This window comes from Myotis lucifugus, unplaced genomic scaffold (assembly GCF_000147115.1).
Source record: "Myotis lucifugus unplaced genomic scaffold, Myoluc2.0 scaffold_1152, whole genome shotgun sequence".
Classification (NCBI taxonomy): Eukaryota; Metazoa; Chordata; class Mammalia; order Chiroptera; family Vespertilionidae; genus Myotis; species Myotis lucifugus.
Window position 1 is genome coordinate 1 of NW_005872200.1, and position 21,224 is coordinate 21,224.

The window sequence follows — 21,224 nt, forward strand, 5'->3', positions numbered from 1 at the left end:
GCTGTCATACAGAAATAAAAAAAAATCAAAAAAATAGATGATAGAGGCGACAAAAAAACTCACCTTCGACATCATTTTGAAAATCAATATAGAGATTTATGAATAGCGCAACAATAAAGCAAACTAAAATTCGGTTTATTCCCAGAGTTCCTACAAAACGAGCCCTAAGCTGAACCCACCCCGCCCCAAGGACTTGGCCTCACCTCACTGCAGTTACACGCCCCCCCCCAGCAATTGGTCCAGCCCTTCCGCGTTCCAAACACACCCCGCCCATAGCTCTGGACCAGCCTATCCGCGTGGTCAGTCCTGACTACAGCATTTGGTCCCACCCACAGCCCTGATCTAGCCTATCCAGGTTTTCCTCAACCCCCGGATATCCGGGCTCTGATTTAGTCCCGCCTTTAGCACTTGGTCCCGCCCATAGCCCAGCACCAGCCTATCTGCTTTGTTTACCACCCCCGGATATCCGGGCTCTGTTCTAGTTCCTCCTCCAGCACTTGGTCACGCCCATAGTCCTGGTCCAGCCTATCCACGTTGTCAGACACGCATTTGGTCCCGCCCAATCCACTTTTCCATCCTATCGGCGCTTTTCGACTACCCCGGATGTCCGGGCTCGGATCTAGTCCCGCCTTCAGAACTTGGTCCCGCCTATTACCTGATTCAGCCTATCCGCTTTGTCTGCCACCCCAGGATATCCGGCCTCTGGTCAAATCCCGCCTCCAGCACTTGGTTCCGCCCATAACCCTGACCCAGCCTATCCGCGTTGTCTGCCACGCCCGGATATCCGGGCTCAGGTCTAGTCCCGCCGCCTAGCACTTGATCCCGCCTATAAGCCCTGCTCCAGCCTATCCGCGTTGTTAGACACCCATTTGGTCCCGCCCAATCCACTTTTCAAGCCTATCGGTGAGGTCCGACAACCCCGGATATCCGGGCTCTGGTCTAGTCCCGCCTCCCAGCAATTGATCCCGCCCATAGCCCGGGTACAGCCTATCCGCGTTTGCCTCCCCCACCGGATATCCTGGCCCTAATCTAATCCCACCTCCTGCACTTGGTCCCGCCCTTAGCTCTGGGATAGCCTATCCACATTGTCCGACACCCATTTGGTCCCGCCCAACCCACTTTTCCAGCCTATCGGCGTTGTCCGACAACCCCGGATATCCGGGCTCTGATTTAATCCCGCCTCCAGAACAAGGTCCCGCCCATAGCCCTGGTCCAACCTATCAGCGTTGTCTTCCACCCCCGGATATCCGGACTCTGCTTGAGTTCCGCCTCCAGTACTTGGTTCCGCCCATAGCCCTGGTCCAACCTATCCGCATTGTTCGACACCTCGGATATCCGGACTCCCGTATAGTCCCGCCCCCAGCACTTGGTCCCGCCTCTTCGCGTTCCCAAATACTCTTGTCTTCCGGGTCCCGCTATAGCCCTGCCCCTGGCCCGCTGAGTGACGGCTTCCGTAAGGGATCCCTAAGGTCGCTGCTTAAAAAGTGCAGTTTCACACACTGACCCCGCGTTGGTGTTCGCATTGTAAGCAGCACATAGTACTTTGATTTTGATCATTTGGTAGTTATATTATAAAATATTGCCTGCTACACTTCTCCCCTCGGCCCGCCCATTCCCCCCAAGCCCGCTAATCAGGGCCTGGTAAAGAAACCGGAAGTCGATATGACAGCCCGCGGGTGCGGGAGGGGCTTTCGCCGCGCTGTACTGAGTCTGCGCGTGCCGCCCCTACGTCATTCCGCCGCGACCAGGTTCTGCTCTTCCGCTTGGCGCGGTCCTCGGTCCGGGCGGTTGCCGGGACTGGAGCTTGTCCCCGGCTACTTGCCCTCGGGGCTCCCCATGGAGGAGACGGCGCGCCCGGCTGCAGCCCCGGATGCTCGCACTTCCCACTGGACGGCGACGGAGGCGCTGGCCGCGCGAGCGCAGGGGAGGTCGGCCCCCTCGGCCTGTGTGAGGGTGTGAGCGGCGGTGACCAGAGCGGAAGCCCGCTGCGCGGTCGGCCAGCCCGCGGGGTGAGGCCGCCACTCGGTTTCCCTTTGAGGCGGGTGCGGGCGGGCCTTCCCGTCTCGGATCCGGGACCCCGTGGCCCCTGTCGGCCCTGGGCCGCCGCGCCCGGCCTGTTGTGGGTGGAAGCGGGTTTTCCTCGGACCCGGCCTCGAGGCATCTCCCCGCGGCCGGGGCGCCGTGAGCCGCACGGACACCTGGCGCGGGCGCGCGTCCCTTCGGGTCCCGGAAGCAGCCGCCCGGGGCGGGGAGTGGGGGACCGGGGTTCTCGCTGCTGCGGAGACGCCGCCGGAGACGCGGGCTGACGCGTTGGCGACGAGGCTGTTTCAATGGCCGAAGTTTGTTCTAAAGTCGCCGGATCCCCGTCCCCGCTCCGCACACAACTCGAGAGACGCGGAGTTTTGTCTGCGTCACCTGTTCACTCGCGTTTTCAGTTTGTCTAAAGCTGCTTTGAGTTCTGTTTCTCGAGATTCTCTATAGACCATATGCCCAGGTCCTCCTTTTTTCCTTTTTTTAAGGAATAAGCGGAAACATGAGAGACGAAAGGTTTGTTTCATGGAGGCCAGGAACCCGATTTTTAACGCCCTTCGGAACTGTTCAGGCTTCTTGTCCTAGTTCTGTGTTTTCTTCTTTCCAGGCCGCAGCCAGTCTGCCAGGGCTTGGAAGTTCAAATGGCAATAAAGGGTTTTATTTGCGAGGCAGTGAGCGGAGGAGTCCTCTCTACCGCTTCAGCCTTTTTTTATTGTTTCCCGAAAGAGCCTATGAGACCTGCATGTCAGTTAAAGTCTTCGTGTATCGCTAACCTGGCGCCATTGGGGTTGGCGGTCTCGGTGAGGCTCTGCAGTGTTGACAAGTCCTCCTCTCACACACAATTAGCCAGATGAGAGGTGGGAAAACTCAAACCTGGGGACGCCGAGCTGAGGTGCAGACGGAGGACTCTGCCGTGTGACCCTGGTGTGGGCAGAGAGGACGTGGAGTCCAGTTGGCACGTGGGGCCCGAGGGGGGCTGGATGGCTTTCCTGGGTCCCCTGCCTGCGCCCTCACCTCAGGGAGGTCTGGCTTCTCTGGCTGTGAGATGAGGGGTCATGATACTGTCTTCTCACGATCGAATGGGTGGGAAATAATGTGGATCCGTCGTCACCGGGGACAGGGCCCCCCGAAGGTGTCCAGTCTCGGTGGCCCTTCCTGTTGGGCAGCAGCCGTGATGGAAAGAATGACAGGCGTGTTCAGGGTGTTTGTATTGCAGAAAGGTTCCCTGCCCACCCTTGTTCCTTAGTGTCAGCCACGGTGGCTTTCTTCTGGTTTGTCTGTTTGTTAACCCTCCCCCGAGGGTTCACTTTGGCCCCGTCACCCATCCCCCCAGCCCTGACCCCACTACTGCACCCCCCACTCTGCTCTCTGGTCCCACGAGTTCGGCCGCCGGGGGAGGAACTCCCGCAGGATTTCATGCCTCGGGCCTCGCGTGGCTCTGTATTATGGTGCCGTCTTCTAAGCACCGAGTGCGTGGCTCTCCACTGGTGGTGAAGAACAGGGTGCTCCTCTGGGAGACGGGAAGTGGGGCTCCGTCTGGTGGCGCATGTGCTGATGGTTCCTGAGGATCTCGTTTTGCCTCGTGCAGATTGGAAACCGCCTCCTGGCCTCCAGCACCCGCCTCTCGGTCCTGCGATCCATGTGACTCCTGGGCGCCTCTTCAGTCACAAGCGCCATGAGCCCGGGGCGTGGGAAGTATGACTTCTGCATCGGCCTGGGCCTGGCCATGAGCTCCAGCATCTTCATCGGAGGGAGCTTCATTCTGAAGAAGAAAGGCCTTCTGCGCCTGGCCCGCAAAGGCTCCATGAGAGCAGGTGGGTCGTGCCCCCCGGGCCTCTGCGGTGGCGGCTGGGTGTGGGTGTGCTCAGGGCGGGGCCCGCAGAGCCCCCTCGTCCCCCCTGGGGAGTGTGGGCAGCACCGCCCACTGCAGGAGTTGTAAACGTTCATGGAGAATCAAGCATCAGTTTTCTAAACTTGGGCGTTTCTCCTGACGAGAGAGAGGGCTTCCCTGGGTTGAAGAGCCCGCGGTCAGTGAACTGAGGGGCTCTGACAGGAGACCCTGGGGGACACCTGGTGTGACAGGACCCCACTCACTGGCCTGGGCACTCGTGACAGTTGCCAGGTTGTGTGACATCCGGTCACGTTCTGTCCTTCAGCCTCCGCGGCAGCTCTTAACCCGGTTCTGACCCCAGGATGACCTCCTTTGGCAGTAAAATACCGCCATGGCCCCCCCCCCCCCCGTCTCCAGTGCCATCTCCAAGTCTCGCCCGAAGCAGGAGCCCTAACCTTGGTCTCTGCTGGAGCTTGGTGGGCAGAGGAGAGAGCATTGGCCTGTGCTGCTTGAAGGGTGTGCTCCTCATTCCTGGTCAGTCCCCAGGCAGGCGCTCGCCCGGGGAGACACGGCCGGAGCTTCACTTGGGGGACGTTTCCTGATGGACAGTGGCCTACCTTTGGGCGCTGGTATGAAAGTCAAGTCAGTCAGGTGAAAAGGCAGGATGAGCGCAACAGCCGCCCCAGACTGAGCACTGCTCGGCCTTTTCACGTCTGGGCAGTAAGGGCCCCTTCTCTCCAAGGTCACCACTCAGATGTGGGGTGACCATACCTAAGTGACTTGTCCGCTGGCAGACGAACCCTTTACAAGTTGGGCTACTTTTTACTGGTTCACTCTCTTTGTTTGCTAAAGCTGAGTTGAGACCAGAAAAGAAGTATAAGGATTGATTTAATCCCTTCACTCAACAAACCTAAACATTTTTAACGTATTCATGATCCTCACATCCCCTTTTCTTGTATAATCTTAAAAGTGTTATCTAAGATATCCCTTTATAAATGATGGAACCTTTATTCAAAGCAGTATTAATTAACAAATGAGATGTTAAAATCTGTCATTACTGCCCTAACTGGTTTGGCTCAGTGGATAGAGCATCGGCCTGCAGACTGAAGGGTCCCAGGTTCGATTCCGGTCAAGGGCATGTACTTTGGTTGCAGGCACATCCCCACTAGGGGTTGTGCAGGAGGCAGCTGATTGATGTTTCTCTCTCATCGATGTTTCTAACTCTCTATTCCTCTCCCTTCCTCTCTGTAAAAAATTAATAAAATATATTTTTAAATAAAGAAATAAAATCTGTCATTACTGATAGTTGTCATATATTTGTAGGAATCTGATAATGTTCCAAGAAAATGAAATATTGTTTCATTCACAGGTCAAGGTGGCCATGCATATCTTAAAGAATGGCTGTGGTGGGCTGGACTGCTCTCAAGTATGTATAGAGACTGTTTCAAGGAAATATTGTAGTTGTATACTGAAATATTTGCAGATACAGTTACAGTTTCATATTACTAGCAAATTTTAAAACTTCAAATACAGTTTTTTTTAAAGTATTTATTTAGCCCTAGCTGGTTTGGATCAGTGGATAGAGCATTGACTTGCGGACTGAACGGTCCCGGGTTCGATTCCAATCAAGGGCATATTCCAGGTTATGGGCTCACTCCCCAGTGGGGGGCGTGCAGGAGGCAGCAGATCAATGACTCTCTTGTCATTGATGTTTCTATCCCTCTCTCCCTCTCCCTTCCTCTCTGAAATCAATAAAAATATGTTAAAAAATACATACATACATATTTATACTAGAGGCCCAGTGCACGGAATTTTTGCACTGGGTGGGTGTCCCTCAGCACAGCCTGCGCCTCTCGCAGTGCGGGACCCCTCGCTCCTTACCGCTCAGCTCGCTGCTCCTTAGCACTGAGAGGCTCCTGGCACCACCACTGCACTCGCCAACCGTGAGCCTGGCTCTGGCTGACCAGCAGGGGGCAGCTCTTGCGTTCAGCGTCTGCTCCCTGGTGGTCATTGTGCATCCTAGCGACCAGTCATTTGGTCGTTCCGCCATAACAGTTGCTTAGGCTTTTATTATATAGATTTTGTAAGACTCAGCCAAGGACATGTTTTTATTAGTTTTATTTTATTTTTTTGTTAATCCTCACCCAAGGATATTTTTCCCATTGTTCTTTAGAGAGAGTAGGAGGGAGGGGTGAGAGAGAGAGAAAAACATCGCTATGAGAGAGAGACATTGAGGGGTTGCCTCCCTCACACACCCCAGCTGGACCAGGGATCCAACCTGCAACCTGGGTGTGTGGTAAGAGCCCGTGGAAGCGACCTGAGAAATCCTTCATGTCATTAGTACATGCAGATGTGTGCGTGAGTGCAGGGTTCTCTGTTTGTGCTCCTATCTGAGAGTTCTCTCTTGTCCATCTCCAGTGGGAGCCGGTGAGGTGGCCAACTTCGCCGCGTACGCCTTTGCCCCGGCCACCCTCGTGACTCCGCTGGGAGCGCTCAGCGTCCTCGTCAGGTAAGGACACTGCGCTGCACGTAGAACAGCAGTCCGTGTGCGAGACCGGGAAGTACTCGGTCCCGTGTGACTTACACGTAAACCTCGAGGACTGGCGAAGTGGCTGTAATTTGCTTGAAAAGGTTCTCTTCTGTGTGTCGGCAAGCTGTGCATTTGTGGGGTGAGATGCTTCATGCTTTGTCTCGCTTGTATTCAGAGCCAGCGCTAGTCTTACTTTGATTTTAACTTGTTATAATTCCAAGTTGCACTTGTCACTAGTTATCATCCGACCCCTGTGCGCTTGGTCGGTGGTGGTGGTCGGTGAGTGGGTTCTGTGCCAACAACAGACGGTCACCGATGGGCAGGAAGTGTGCCTCTGAGGACTGGCCGGCTTGCCCGGAAGGAGAGTCCAAGACACGTCTGACAGCTGACCCCGCATGGAAGTCTGCGTTCTGGTCACTGTTCCCGTCGTGGATTGAGAGGGATTTGTGTCCTCCCCGCAGCGCCCACAAGAATATGTGTGTGTGTGTGTGTGTGTGTGTGTGTGTGTGTGTGTGTGTGTGTAGGTGCATATACTGTATATGAAGATGTGGCATATGTCTTTGATCCTTATTTTTGTGTATATTTCACCATTATTACATTTATAGGTTTATATAGTATTTTTATGTTTGGATAAAACTAGCTATAAAGTATTTAAGGATGCTTCAGTGAGTGAGGACAAATTAAATTTGAGGAAATACTAAGCATTGGTTTGAACGTAGGTTCTTGAATAGGAAATACTAAGCATTGGTTTGAACGTAGGTTCTTGAATAGGATGCGAGTTCTTACGTGGCCCCACTTACTGTGAGTTTTGCGTGTGTGGTGAAGCAGGTGTTCCCTGGAAGCTTCCATTTTACGGTTGAAGACATTTTCTATCCCTTGGCCGAAAGCCAGAATCTTTGTAAACTCACAGTGTTTTAGTTTGAGTTCAGTTATTCAAAATGAGAATTGTGCTGATACTTTAAAATGAGAAAAGTAGCCGATTTTTCTAATCTTATCCACCCTCCCCCATTTCAGTGCCATTCTGTCCTCATACTTCCTCAATGAAAGGCTGAATCTTCATGGGAAGATCGGGTGCTTGCTGAGCATTCTGGGCTCCACGGTTATGGTCATCCACGCGCCGAAGGAAGAGGAGATCGAGACGTTAAACGAGATGTCACACAAGCTTGGGGATCCGGGTAAGAACCAAGAAAAGCTTCACTAGTCTCACTGCCTTTTTACTCCTTAATTTACTTACTTTTTAATTTTAATCCAAACTTGAAGCTTTGTCTGGTGTGTTCAGTGGTTAGAGCGTCAGCCCGCACAAGGAGGGGTTGAGGGTTTAATTCCCGGTCAAGGGCACATACCTGGGTTGCAGGTTCAGTCTTTGGCCCGGATCAGGGCGCCTGTGGGAAGCAACCAATTGATGTGTCTCTCGCATCAGTGTTTCTTTCTCTCCCCTCCCCTGCCCTCACCTCCACCCTCCCTTCCACTCTAAATAAATCAATGGAAAAAATAGACTCGGTGCCGAAACCGGTTTGGCTCAGTGGATAGAGCGTCGGCCTGCGGACTAAAGGGTCCCGGGTTCGATTCCAGTCAAGGGCATGTACCTTGGTTGCGGGCACATCCCCGGTGGGGGGTGTGCAGGAGGCAGCTGATCGATGTTTCTCTCTCATCGATGTTTCTAACTCTCTATCCCTCTCCCTTCCTCTCTGTAAAAAATCAATAAAATATATTTTAAAAAAAAATAGACTCGGGTGAGGGCTTAGAGGAACAGTTACGTGTGTACGAAGAGGCAGGTGGTTCCGCATGGCTGGTTACTTCCTCGGTGGTAGGCACTACCTGTTGCATCGCTTACCTGTTGTCTGTCTGGTTTTGCTTCAATGGTTTGTTTACATTATCAGTACATAATTTTTATTCTCAGCTTAACATATAACATGTCGATTACTTTTTCTTTGTTTTCATATTTCAGTGGAGTCAGTATACACATTAGATGGGTTTCGTGTGCACGAAGCGTGATCTGACGTGTGCGTGCCTCATGGTGTGGTGGCCACACTAGGTTGTGTCTCGTGCAGACTTACCGCTTCCCCCCATCCTCCCCTGGCAGCCAGGCCCTTTGGTGTGGCTCTTCCTGTTTTAAGTTTTCCCTGAGCAGATAGTGACCTCAGGTGTCTGCTTCGTTTTCTATGAAAGTGAGTCCATCCGTCCGGGATGCTCGCCCAGAGGTCTGAGTCTCTGGGTCATTTCAGACACTGAGTTCTTCTTGCCGTCTCTGCTCTTGGGAGCCTCTCCCAGAGCCTGCTGGCCGCGCGCTCACTGCTGCCGGGGCTGCCAGCAGGCGTCACCCTGGTTTCCTTCATCAGCATCCGGGTCCCTGGACCTCTTGTCCCCTGAGTCCTGGGTTTGCCCCTCCTTCTGCTGGAGCCACTTTGGCAGGAGGCGCCAGAAGCACAGAAGAGACGGACTTTGTGCATCCGCGCTCATATCGAAACGTCTCTCGTCTGCCTTGTCTCCTCACTTGGTTGCTGACAAGCCAGACGCAGTTGGTCCTTTATCTTTGTTTTATATGTAATCAGTCATTTGACTTGGAGGACCTTTTAGGGTGTCCACTGCCGGAAATTTGCCTAGATGTGGGTCAGTTTTTATCCATTGTGCTGGGTAGTTGGTGGTTAGTTGGTGGTTTTTTTGTTTTGTCTTTGTACAAAAATATTTATTTTGTACAAAAAAATAAGTGTTGCCTAGAGGGGAGGGAATAGGGAGAGGCTCTGGTGCTAAAAGGGAATAAATAACTAGATAACCACTTTTTTAAAAGTGAGATTTAAATCAGACCTCGAAAGAAGCCCAGGGGGCAGGAGTGTGTGAGCTGTGGGGTGGGAGCAGGTCTGACTGGAGCAGAGGGGATAGAAAGCAGAGTGGGAAGTCGGGCTCAAGAGTGAGGGTGGGATGACATGGTGACGGTCTGCAAAGCCCGACAAAGGAATTGAAACCAGGCTGACGTAGGTAGGAGAGGCCGGGAAGGCTGTGAGGAAGGTGAAGTCAGGAGGCGGGAGGAGGCGAGTTCTGGGGGGAGGCTGAGCACAGAGGATGGGGGCCTGGGACCTGCTAGCTCTGGAGTGGAGGCTGGAGACACCAGGTCCGTCCTGGCTGCCTCAGGCACAGCAGACAGGAAGTCAGGAAGACATCAGGCCCAGGAGTGACCCATTTCTCACCTGGAAATCCACTCCCAGGAAGGGATCCAGGTGCTTGCGCCACAGGGGCTGCTGGGTGCTCCCAGGTCAGAGTTGGCAGGAATCTGTTCCATCTTCTGACTGAAGTTTGATGAGCCTGTTGCTGAGGCAGCAGCAGAAGCTGGTTTTTTGTTTGTTTGTTTGTTTTTAAATATATTTTTATTGATTTCAGAGAGGAAGGGAGAGGGAACGAGAGAGAGAAACATGTATGATGAGAGAGAACCATGGACTGGCTGCCTCCTGCACGCCCCCCACTGGGGATCGAGCCTGCAACCCAGGCATGTGTCCTTGACCGGAATCGAACCCAGGACCCTTCAGTCCACAGGCCAACGCTCTGTCCACTGAGCCACACCAGCTAGGGCAGAAGAAGCTGTTTTTATTGTAGGGCCACCCCTCTCCTTCCTATCGAGTTAATATTTTGTTTTGGCTTCTAAGTTTCCTTTTAGTGTTTAAACATTTGGCTAAATAAACCTTGTGTCGCCCGGCCTGTGTGCCTCAGCAATTGAGTGTCGACATTTGAACCAGGAAGTCACTGGTTGGATTCCTGGTCAGGGCACGTGCCTGGGTTGTGGGCTCGATCCCCAGTAGGGGGCGTGCAACAGGCAGCCAATGGCTGACGTTTCTCTCTCCTTGATGTTTCTATCCCTCTCCCTTCCTCTCTAAAAAACAAACATTAGTAAAGACATAAATGTAACTTGTCTTTGCCTCCTCCAGGTTTTGTGGTCTTCGCAACACTTGTGGTCATTGTGTCCTTGATACTAATCTTCGTGGTGGGACCCCGCCATGGACAGACGAACATTCTCGTGTACATCACGATCTGCTCTGTGATCGGAGCGTTTTCCGTCTCCTGTGTGAAGGGCCTGGGCATAGCGATCAAGGAGCTGTTCGCTGGCAAGCCTGTGCTGCAGCACCCCCTGGCCTGGGCCCTGCTGCTGAGCCTCGTGGTCTGTGTGAGCACGCAGATCAACTACCTGAACAGGGCCCTGGACATATTCAACACCTCCCTCGTCACCCCCATCTACTACGTCTTCTTCACCACCTCGGTGCTGACCTGCTCGGCTATCCTCTTTAAGGAGTGGCAGGACATGCCTGTGGACGACATCATCGGCACCTTGAGTGGCTTCTGCACCATCATCGTGGGGATATTCTTGCTGCACGCCTTCAAAGACGTCAGCTTCAGTCTAGCCAGCCTTCCCGTGTCTTTCCGAAAAGATGAAAAAGCGATGAACGGCAATCTCACTAACATGTACGAAGTTCTTAATAATAACGAAGAAAGTTTAGAAAGTTTAACCTGCGGGATTGAACAGCACACTGGGGAGAATGTCTCCCGAAGAAATGGAAACCTGACAGCTTTTTAAGAAAGCGAGAATCAAAAGTTGATCGTTGTTGTTATAAAGTGAATTTGAGATTCAGAATGTGTCGGGAAAAGCGGTATTCTCAAATAATGTTCTCTAGAGACAATCTTTTTTAAGGTTTCACTAATTTGGACCAAGAAATTACTTTTCTTATATTTAAATGATGGTAGCTCACTAAAATAACCTCAGTACCTGGCCAATTTTTGTTAACATTGTATTATTGTAGCGGTATTAAAATTTTTCTTTCACCAAAATCTAAGTGCGCTAATGGTAGTTTTAAGTCTATAAAAATGCTTTGTTTTTTTCATTGGGGATGAAAGTATGACGTGTACACATTTGTCATCGCCATTCTTGTCAGTCCCTGGCCGTCTTAAGTCATTTTTATTTTTAAAAAAGAACAAAGATAATAGCCTGTGATTTACCTACAAAATGCCTCCTGTCTGAGGAATTATCTTAATTTTGAAATTAAGATAGAGAATCCTCTGAGTGACTGAGGATAACTCGCTGGCACAACAGAGAGCAGATCACCCCACAGAGCACTGCTGTCCTGGGACTTGTCCCTGCACAGAGGTGGCCGTCCTGGGTGGCACCCGGTGCAAAGCCAGGACACGCTGCTCTGCCCGGCTGCCCGCAGTTTTACTCTGATCCCTCCGTACCCGGACCTGGGTTACGTCCGCTCTGGTACTTTCCAGGATACTTTCATAATGAGTCATTGCCCTTAAATCTTCTCACAACCTGGGAAAGACAGTCAGAAGACACAGGTAATTTTTGAAATCTAGTTCATGTTATAATAAAAAGACAAATTGAAACAAATTTCTTTCTAAGTCTGAATGTTTATAGAACAAACTGGAAAATGTTTGTAAAATCTGATTTCCTTCCAGTCGTTGTACTTGGCTCACGAGTTCTTTTAAAAAGTCCTGGCCAGTGTGGGTCAGTGGTTAGAGTGTCAGCCACACACAGGAGGGTCTTGGGTTCGATTTTCAGTCAAGGGCACAACCTGGGTTGCAGGTCTGCTCCCCATCCCCAGTCACCCTGGTCCAGGTACTTGCAAGAGGCGAGTGATCATTGTATCTGTCACACGGATATTTCTCTCTTCCTCAGTAAGCTTGTGATGAGAAAAGGCATAAAGTGTGAAGACACGTTTTTGCAGGACAAGGCTTGAAGTCGAGTTATTCTGAGGATGGTCATTTCTAAGGGGATGCAAGAGGTTTGTGCAAATTGTAGACAGGTTTGTGAGGTGTGTGAATGTTTTAAGTTCGTAGAAAAAAACCCAGTCAGGCTCCAAGCCCTTCCTCCACCTAATTTGTCTCTGCAGGACCTAGAATTGCATTCATTACGCTTCCTCTTGCCCTTTTTGGTGCCAGGGAAACGCTGTCTGTCCTGCTGAGGAGTCAGTCCTTCGTCACGATGCGTCTCCTCAGCGCTGTGATGAAAGGTAAACCTGTTCTCTGGACACAGTCACCGGCCCCAGGCGAGACCTAGTGACCCAAGGGGCCCCTTCTCTCCTAGTATTTCTACAACCCCACTCTTGTCATGTCACATCTTGGGCCACCGGGTGTCGACCTTTTCAATGAGCCAAAGCTGCCCCAGCCAGGCTCTCCCGTTGCTTGATTCCCCAGATTGGAGGCTAGATTTTCTGATTCCACTGCTCATTCACAACTGCTAGGAGCGGGTGGAGAGGGGGAGGAAGTCCGGAGGCCAGAGGCTGTGAGAGCTGCTTTCTGGGTCCATGGGAGGACGTCCTGCCCAGACGGGGACCTGGTCATGTCACCCCCGATCCCCCACCTGCCCAGTGTGGCTCCAACCGACTGAGCCACACCGAATGGCTTTCTTTTTACTTAACATAGTGTTTTCATGGATCAGGGGTATAACATTTTAGTGGAATCATTGATAATAAAGTAAATGCCTGTGAATGTGGTATTTAGGCTCCTTTTTCTTTCCCCATTGTTCTAGTGGTCCCACACGGCCCAATGTAGGCCTTAAGCCAACAGCAGAAGCACTGCCCCCATGGGCATAAAATGGCACATTTGCCTTATGATTCACATCGGGACCAACATAAAAAGCAATATTTGATTAGGACAATTGGAGTCTCCACTATCAGTACCTGGTTAAACACTTCTAGTTACATATGGACGGTTTATTTCAAATACTACCCCAGAACAAAACGTGTGTAACATATATAGGATGTCCTTCAATAAGTTACTGACTATAGTGTACACGTCTACGGATCTATAGATTCATTACACTAGAACTCCAAGGACGCGCTCAGCCAATTCCTGTGCAAACATGATCCTCTGCTGCCCTCCTGTGGCCGTTTTGAGGAATAGCACCTTGTGTCTCTGTCCGCGGTGCTGAAACTCCGGGCAGAAATCCCTGGTTCTGCTTCCAACGGGAGGACAAATGCTTGCCTGCCTCGTTGTCTCTGATAGGGAGACTTCCCTCCCACCCAGGACTTGGGACACTCACGGGCACTGACCCCAGAGCTGCCCCTTCGGAGGGTGTGGAGGAAAGGGGGGATCCGGTCACCGCCTCCCAGCTCCCCAGCTCCCCAAGGAAAACCTCTCCTACTTGGCAGGTCCCCTCAGGCACGTGGTCGCCCTCTCCATTCTGTTGGCTAGCTTAGCCTTCCCCCCAACTGCCTTAGAACTGAGCCCAGCAGCCCCAATTCTAAGGAGCCGTTTCTGTGGAGGGTTCCTTTTTAGATGGGAAATGAAATTCGATGAGGTCTGAGCTGGAAGAGCCATAGGCTGGGAGTCATTTAACAAAAGATTGCGCGGGGGTGGGGGGAGGGAGGGACGGCCAATCAGGGAAAAAGGAGATATGTAAAACTTTAGACAATAAATAAGACGGGGGGGGGGGGATTGCATTCCCACGTGAGGAATGTGAACCTCCGTCCCTGGGATGATGGAGGGCTGGGAGCCCAGGCCTGGGGGTGGGCACCTGAGACTCTCAGAAGCGCTCCTTGAACCCCAGCTCCCGGCTCAGGTGTTCCCACCTCGACCCAGTCCTCCCAGAGCACCTCGGGCCCAGGTGAAATCTGCCAGTCGGGCTCTTGCTTTCTGCTGGTCTCAGCTGACTCGTGAGGAGCCCTGAGTAATCAGGCTGATGAGGCCCAGGCAGGGCCTGTGGGCGTTGGGAGGTGGGCTCTCTCGCCCATGGCTGGAGGGTAGCTTCCCGGGTCCCACCCGCCGGGCCCCACGGCCCCCCAGGCCTCGAGTCGGGAGCACACGCATCCCCAGGTGGCTCAGCACCTCCGGTGAGTACCTCTGGGGGGTGGGAGGTGGATGAAAGGTTTGCACAATGAAGTGCTCGCTCACGTTTGAAATGGCGTCCCCCACCCCCAACCCCCCACCGCCAGGATCTGGTGGGAATCCCAGGTCTGAGGCCTCGGTTTGACTCTATGATGAGATGGAAGTGTGTTGAACGCGTTCTGACAGGAGAAAGCAGATGGCATCTTTGGAGTATCGGCACGCCTCGATTTGTTGAATGTATCGTTTCCAGGTTGCAATGTTTAGGCTTTATCTTAATCCCCAGCTTTTCCTCCAACTTCCATTTCAACGTGAGCAATCTCGCTTCCTTTTGATGGAACGGGAACGTTCTCCGGGACGGGGTGCTCAGCCGTGTGTATGTGTGTACAGAAGGTTTAAGTGAAATAGTGTAAACATTCATGAACCAGAATCCTCACTGTGACTAAGGGGGGAAAAGTGGTTGAAGTAAAATCTGATACCTTTTGGAGGGCGAATAGGAGGAGATTGGACAGTTGCCAGTTTTATTTTAAATATGTTTTTATTGATCTGAGACAGAGAGGAATGAAGAGGGAAAGATAAACATTGATGTGAGAGAAAAAACATCAATCAGCTGACGTGCGTGCCCTGACCAGGAATCGAACCCTGACCTCGTGGTTCATAGGTCAACACTCAATCACTGAGCCACGCCAGATGGGCTCTGTGTTGCTGTTTGGATTCCTGATTATAAGAAACAGAATAAAGCCCTGGCCAGGTAGCTCTGTTGGTTAGAGCCTCATCCCCATACGCCAAGGTTGAGGGTTTGATCCCCACTCAGGGCACAGACAAGAATCAGCCAATGGATACATCAATCAGTGGAACAACAAATTGATGTTTCTCTCTCCCTCTCCTTTCCTCTCTCTCTGTCTCTAATTCAATCAATAATTTTTTTTTAAACTTCTTAATGTGCTAGGGGTTGACAGGAGAAAAATTTAAGGCAACTGATTCGTTTGAACTTGACATTAACGTTCAGCCTTCCTATTCAATAGCATTTCAAGGTTGGCAGCGTCTTTACCCATTACCTCGGCAACACTATTTTTTAATTGATGGGGAAACTGAGGCCCGATGCTAAGTTGTTTGTTCAGGAGTAGGATGGCTAACTAGGGAAACCGTCAGAGCCAGCTCAGGGAGTGTGGTGGGGGCATCCCAGTAGCAGGACTAAGGGGCGCAGTGTGGGTGCGGCAGGAATTATATGGGGGGCAGTAGAGGCAGGGACACGGGGCGGCGCAGAGCCTCCACGTCATAATGAGGGGGTGCTATGAGGGGTATGGCAAGATGGGGGTGGAGACATCACAGAGGGGGGCTATGGGTGCAGTGTGGGGTGGGCAGGGTGCTGGGGCACAGGACAGGAAGATGCAGGGGTCCCCCACAGAGGATAGGGGGCTGCGGCAGCCAGCTCAGGGTGCAGGGTGGGATGAAGGGCCCAGTGCAGGGTGCAGCACAGGTTATAATGGGGCTTGCACTGGTAGGGGCGGGTCATGTGGTGCAGAGCGGAGGCGTCCTAATTGGGGGGACTATAGGGGGCCATCTCGCATGGGGAGCTCAGCAGGGTACAGTGTGGGGGTAGGCGGGTGAGGGGGAGGCAGAGGGTGGAAAAGTGCGGGGGTCCCACAGCGCAGGGTGGGTGGGGAGGGCATCACAGGAGGAGTGCTGAAGGGCGCAGTGCGGGGTGCAGCAGCAGTTATAATGGGGGCCTGTGAGGAGCGGGGCCACAACACAGGGAGGGGGAGGGGGGCAGAGGCATCAAATGGGGTGCTATGAGGTGCGGCGCTGGATGGGGATTGGCGACATCACAAGGGAGGGCTATGGGGTGCAGCCCCGGTGGGCGGGGTGGGGCACAGGGTAGTGGGGGCAATGAGGGCCACAGAGAACCACAGCTATGCAGTCTCTGGGCCCTCCCTTTGCAGGGCTGGGCGGGAGGAGGCGCAGAACCCAGAGTGGTGACTTCAGTCCCCCAAGGACGGAATGATCGCCGCCCAGGCCTGCCTGGCTGATTTGCGGGGTAGAATTTTTGGTCGTGGTCACGGGGCTTTAGCTGGGACTTCAGCCCCACAGAGGCGCAAAGTGTTATTCCTAGAATGCCCACAGGAGGGCAGCAGAGGATCATTTTTGCGCGGCAATGTGCTGACAGCGTCCTTTGAGGTCCAGAGTAAGAAGGACCAGTTGTACCGGTTAATAACGCGGATGTGTAATCAAAGAAAACACGACAATTTCAAGAGAAACATCAGAAGTGCTTTGTTCAAAGTAATGTCCATTGCTAGGTCCACATTTACCCCATCTTTCAGGGAATTTGTGGATACCGTCCCAATAGAACTTTTCTTGTTTTGAGGCAGACCATTCAGAGACCCCATTTTCCACTTCTTTGTACGTTTTGAAGTGCCGCTCAGAAAGTGCGTGTGCCATCGATCAGAACAAGTGGTCATCTGAAGGAACAAGGTCTGGTGAATACGGCGGGTGGGTTAATACTTCCCAGGCAAGATCTTTTTTAACGTGTCTTTAACTGGTTTTGAAGTGTGTGATGGTGCGTCATCACGAAGCAAAATTACTTTGCCGTGTCTTCTGGCCCATTCGGTTGTTTCACGATCAAACCGTGGTTGAAATTGACCTGGACATTCTTTGTCTATCACATCGAAATCAATACTTTAAAAGCGCTTAAACCAGCGTTCACAAGTATCTTGAGAGGAAGCATGTTCACTATAAGATTTCCAAAGTAGCCAAAGCCGGTTTGGCTCAGTGGATAGAGCGTCGGCCTGCGGACTGAAAGGTCCCGGGTTCGATTCCGGTAAAGGGCATGTACCTGGGTTGCGGGCACATCCCCAGTAGGAGATGTGCAGGAGGCAGCTGATCGAATGTTTCTAACTATCTCTCGCCCTTCCTCTCTGTAAAAAATCAATAAAATATACTTTAAAAAAAAGATTTCCAAAGTATACGATAACTTTCAGCAGCACTTTTCTTCAAAATAATGTAATGCATTAAATCTTCCTGCAAATGCTCTTTATCTGACATGAAGTTTGACATTTTTTAAGCATAAAAATATCTACGATGTTAACACCTTCTAAAAATTTGACATGAATTTTTGAAGCTTGTTGTCAATACAACAAAATAGCATACATATCAAATCACATATATATACAGGATATGTGTAACCCCATCTATTGAAAAAAATCAGCATTATCACCTGGTACACCTGGAAGGATGTTCACCTTATGGTTTTGTGAAAGACCCTTCCTCCTCCATCAGTTTATTTCATATGTAGTTACTGAGCCTGGCTTGTGATCTTTGCTAGGTTCTGGGATTCAAAGGGAATAAGCACTAGATTTTCCCTATAAAAGTGACCCTTTGGCTAGGGAAACTGACATGCAAACCCTAGTTTCTCAGAGCTGCGATGCCCATACAAAGTGCGGGTAGAAAGGAAGATTTATGTCCCTTAGGGCGGCTGGGAATGGTTTCCAATATATACACGTTTACACTTAATTTTAATCCTCACCCAAGGATATTTTTCCATTGATTTTTTAAAGTATACTTTTATTAATTTCAGACAGGAAGGAGGAGGGAGAGAGAGAGATAGAAACTTCAATACTGAAAGAGAATCATTAATCAGCTGCAACCTGCAAACCCCGAACTGGGGATAAAGTCAACAACTCGGGAATGTACCCTTGGCCAGAATCAAACCAGGAATCGAACCCGGAATCCTTCAGTCTTCAGGACACTGCTCTATCCACTGAGCCAAACCGGCTAGGGCTCCATTGATTTTTAGAGAGAATGGACGAGAGAGGGAAAGACAGAGAGAATATCAAATATCACATCGATTGGCTGCCCCATCGATTGGTTGCTCCAAACCCGGGCCTTGTCCAGGAAGGAGCCTGCAACCCAGGTTTGTGCCCTTGACCTGAGTCAAACCCGTGGCCCTTTAGTCCTCAAGCAAGCGCTCTATCCACTGAGCCTACCATCTAGATCTCCAATTTACCTTTATAAAAGTGAATGGAATCAGTAGCTGGTGTCGCTCAGTGATTTGAGCATCAGCCTGCCGGACAGACACTCACCACACTCCAGTTAAGGAGGGCACCGAGGAACACCTTAGGCAGGTTGGCGGAGAACCTCAGTGCAGCAGTCTCTGGTGCCTCCCATTACAAGACTGGGGCGGGAAGAGGCGCAGAACCCAGAGTGGTGACTTCATTCCCGCCAGGGACAGAATGATCGCCGCCCTGGCCTGCCTGGCTGATTTGCAGGGTAGAATTTTTGGTCGTGGTCACGGGGCTTTAGCTGAGACTTCAGCACCATGGACAGAGGCGCAAGGTGTTGTTTCCCGGAATGGCCACAGGAGGGCAGCAGAGGATCATTTTTGCGCGCTGATGTGCTGACAGCGTCCTTCCAAGTTTCCTGTAAGAAGTTTATGGATCCGTAGTCGTGTGCCGTATAATGAGTCACTTACTTGAAGGACAGTGCATATATGTTGTACATGTTTTATTCCTGCGTAGGATCTAAAATAAATTATCCGTATGCCACCAGAAGTTTGGAATTAGGCACTGCTAGTGAATGAGTATATGCACACATAAACGGCTACACCTTTCCCTGTGTCTGTTAACAATGTCTCCAACAGTCATATGAGGCATGGTGGCCGGGTCACGTTAAAGGGCACCTCTGCCCAGCAGTTCCGCGGGCCTCCTTTGCAAGGCTGGGGACGGGTGAGGTGCAGAACCCCGCCTTGTTATGTTTGTGCACGGTTCTTTGTTTTGGTTTGTTTTATTTTCTGGGTAGAATTCTTGGTGAGGATCGCATGGCAGACAGTTGTAATCCCAGTACCCTGAAAAGGGGGGCAATAGGGGGCGACCATGTTCCTCAGGGGTCCTGCAAAGTAGGAGGAGAGGTTTTCCTGGAGGAGCAGGTGAGCTGGGAGGCGGTGACTGGATCCCCCCTTTCCTCCACACACTCCAAAGGGGCAGTTCTGGGGTCAGTGCCCGTGAGTGTCCCGAGAACCTGGGTGACAGGGAAGTCTCCCTATCGGAGACAACGAGGCAGGCAAGCATCTATCCTCCCGTCGGACTTGGCTCCGCCTGGTTTGGAAGCAGAACCAGGGATTTCCGCCTCGAATTAAGATCAGTAACGTAGACAGAGACAAAGCTGCGGCTGTCCTGAGAGGCTTGTGTGAGGAAATGTTGACTGGGACACGATTCTCTTCACGAATTCAGTTCCAGGGGGTGTGAGCCCGTTCTTCCAGATGGTGTTGGTGCCTTCCCCACCCCCAAATCTTCTTACTGTACCCCCTTTTCTCTAGCAGAGTTTCCTAACCTGAAGTGTTAAGAGATGAAATAGGATGTCCACCTTCTGGTTTTGTGAACGACCCTTCCTCCTCCATCAGTTTATTTCACATGTAGTTCCTGAGCCTGGCTTGTGATCTTTGCTAGATTCTGGGATTTCCTGAGGGAAGAAGCACTAGATTCTCCTTATAAAAGCGACCTTTTGGCTAGGGAAACGGACATGCAAACCCCAGTTTCTCCCAGGTGCGATTCCACAGATATGCCCATACAAAGTGCAGTAGAAGGAAATGTTTATGTCCCTTAGGGTGGCTGGGAATGGTTTCGAATATATATATGGTTGCACTTAATTTTAATCCTCACCCAAGGATGTTTTTCCATTGATTTTTAAAAGTATACTTTTATTGATTTCAGAGAGGAAGGAAGAGGGAGAGAGAGATAGACCTTTCAATGATGAAAGAGAATGATTGATCAGCTGCCACCTGCACACCCCCTACTGGGGATCAAGCCAACAACCCGGGCCAGAATCAAACCAGGGGGGTCGAACCCGGGACCCTTCAGTCCGCAGGCTGACGCTCTACCCACTGAGCCAAACCGGCTAGGGCTCCATTGATCTTTAGAGAGAATGGACGAGGGAGGGAAAGACAGAGAGAATATCAAATTTCACATCGATTGGTTGCCCCATGCACAAGACCGGACCCGGGCCTTGGCTGGGAAGGAGCCTGCAACCCAGGTATGTGCCCTTGACCTGAATTTAACCCGCGCCCTTTAGTCCTCTAGCCAGCGCTCTATCCACTGAGCCAACCGGGTAGGTCTCAAATTTACCTTTTTAAAAGTGAACGGAATCAGTAGCTGGTGTCGCCCAGTGGTTAGAGCATCAGCTTGCCCGACAGCCACTCACCGCACTCCAGTTAACCAGGGCACCAAGGAACACCTTAGGCAGGGTGGGAGGGCCACGTTCCTGGGAACCTCAGTGCAGCAGTCTCTGTGCCTCCCATTACAAGACTGGGGCGGGAAGAGGCGCAGAACCCAGAGTGGTGACTTCAGTCCATCCAGGGACAGAATGATCGCCCCCCGGGCCTGCCTGGCTGATTTTGCGGGTTTTTTTTTTCAGGGTAGAATTTTTGGTAGTGTTCACAGGGCTTTAAGCTGGGACGTCAGCACCATGGACAGAGGCGCAAGGTGTTGTTTCCCAGAATGGCCACAGGAGGGCAGCAGAGGATCATTTTTGAGCCTTAATGTGCTGACAGTGTCCTTCCAAGTCTCCTGTAAGAAGTATATGGATCCGTAGTCGTGTGCCGTATAATGAGTCACTTACTTGAAGGACAGTGCATATATGTTGTACATGTTTTATTCCTGTGTAGGATCTAAAATAAATTATCCGTATGCCACCGGAAGTTTGGAATTAGGTACTGATAAAACAGCTACACCTTTCCCTGTGTTTGTTAAAAATGTCTCCAAAGGTCATATCAGGCAGGGTGGCCGGGTCACCTTATAGGGAACCTCTGCCCAGCAGTTCCGGGGGCCTTCCTTTGCAGGGCTGGGGATGGGGGAGGTGCAGAACCCCGCCACGCTGTGTTTGTGCAGGGTTCTTTTTGTTTGTTTGTTTGATTTTGTGGGTAGAATTCCTGGTGAGGATCGCATGGGCGACAGTTGCAATTCCGGTGCCCTGAAAAGCCCGGGCAATAGGGGGTGACCATGTTCCTCATGTGTTGAGTTGGTATTTAGGGATCGT

At 51.5% G+C, this 21,224-nt stretch overlaps 1 protein-coding gene across 1 annotated transcript; it reads left to right on the top strand.

Moving 5' to 3' along the window:
- The first annotated feature begins 1,746 nt into the window (after nt 1-1,746).
- On the top strand, nt 1,747-11,763 carry NIPA2 (non imprinted in Prader-Willi/Angelman syndrome 2). The gene is made up of 6 exons (XM_006107374.3): nt 1,747-2,009; nt 3,620-3,845; nt 5,232-5,288; nt 6,281-6,371; nt 7,407-7,567; nt 10,310-11,763. The coding sequence occupies exons 2-6, from the start codon at nt 3,707-3,709 to the stop codon at nt 10,951-10,953; spliced, it is 1,092 nt and encodes a 363-aa protein (XP_006107436.1). The 5' UTR covers nt 1,747-2,009; nt 3,620-3,706; the 3' UTR covers nt 10,954-11,763.
- The last annotated feature ends 9,461 nt before the right edge of the window (nt 11,764-21,224 follow it).

Coding starts and splice junctions, on each gene's coding strand:
- NIPA2 (XM_006107374.3), top strand. CDS start 3,707: ATGAGCCCGGGGCGTGGGAAGTATGACTTCTGCATCGGCCTGGGCCTG. Junction 6,372..7,406: donor GCGCTCAGCGTCCTCGTCAG/GTAAGGACACTG, acceptor CCCCCATTTCAG/TGCCATTCTGTCCTCATACT. Junction 7,568..10,309: donor ACACAAGCTTGGGGATCCGG/GTAAGAACCAAG, acceptor TGCCTCCTCCAG/GTTTTGTGGTCTTCGCAACA.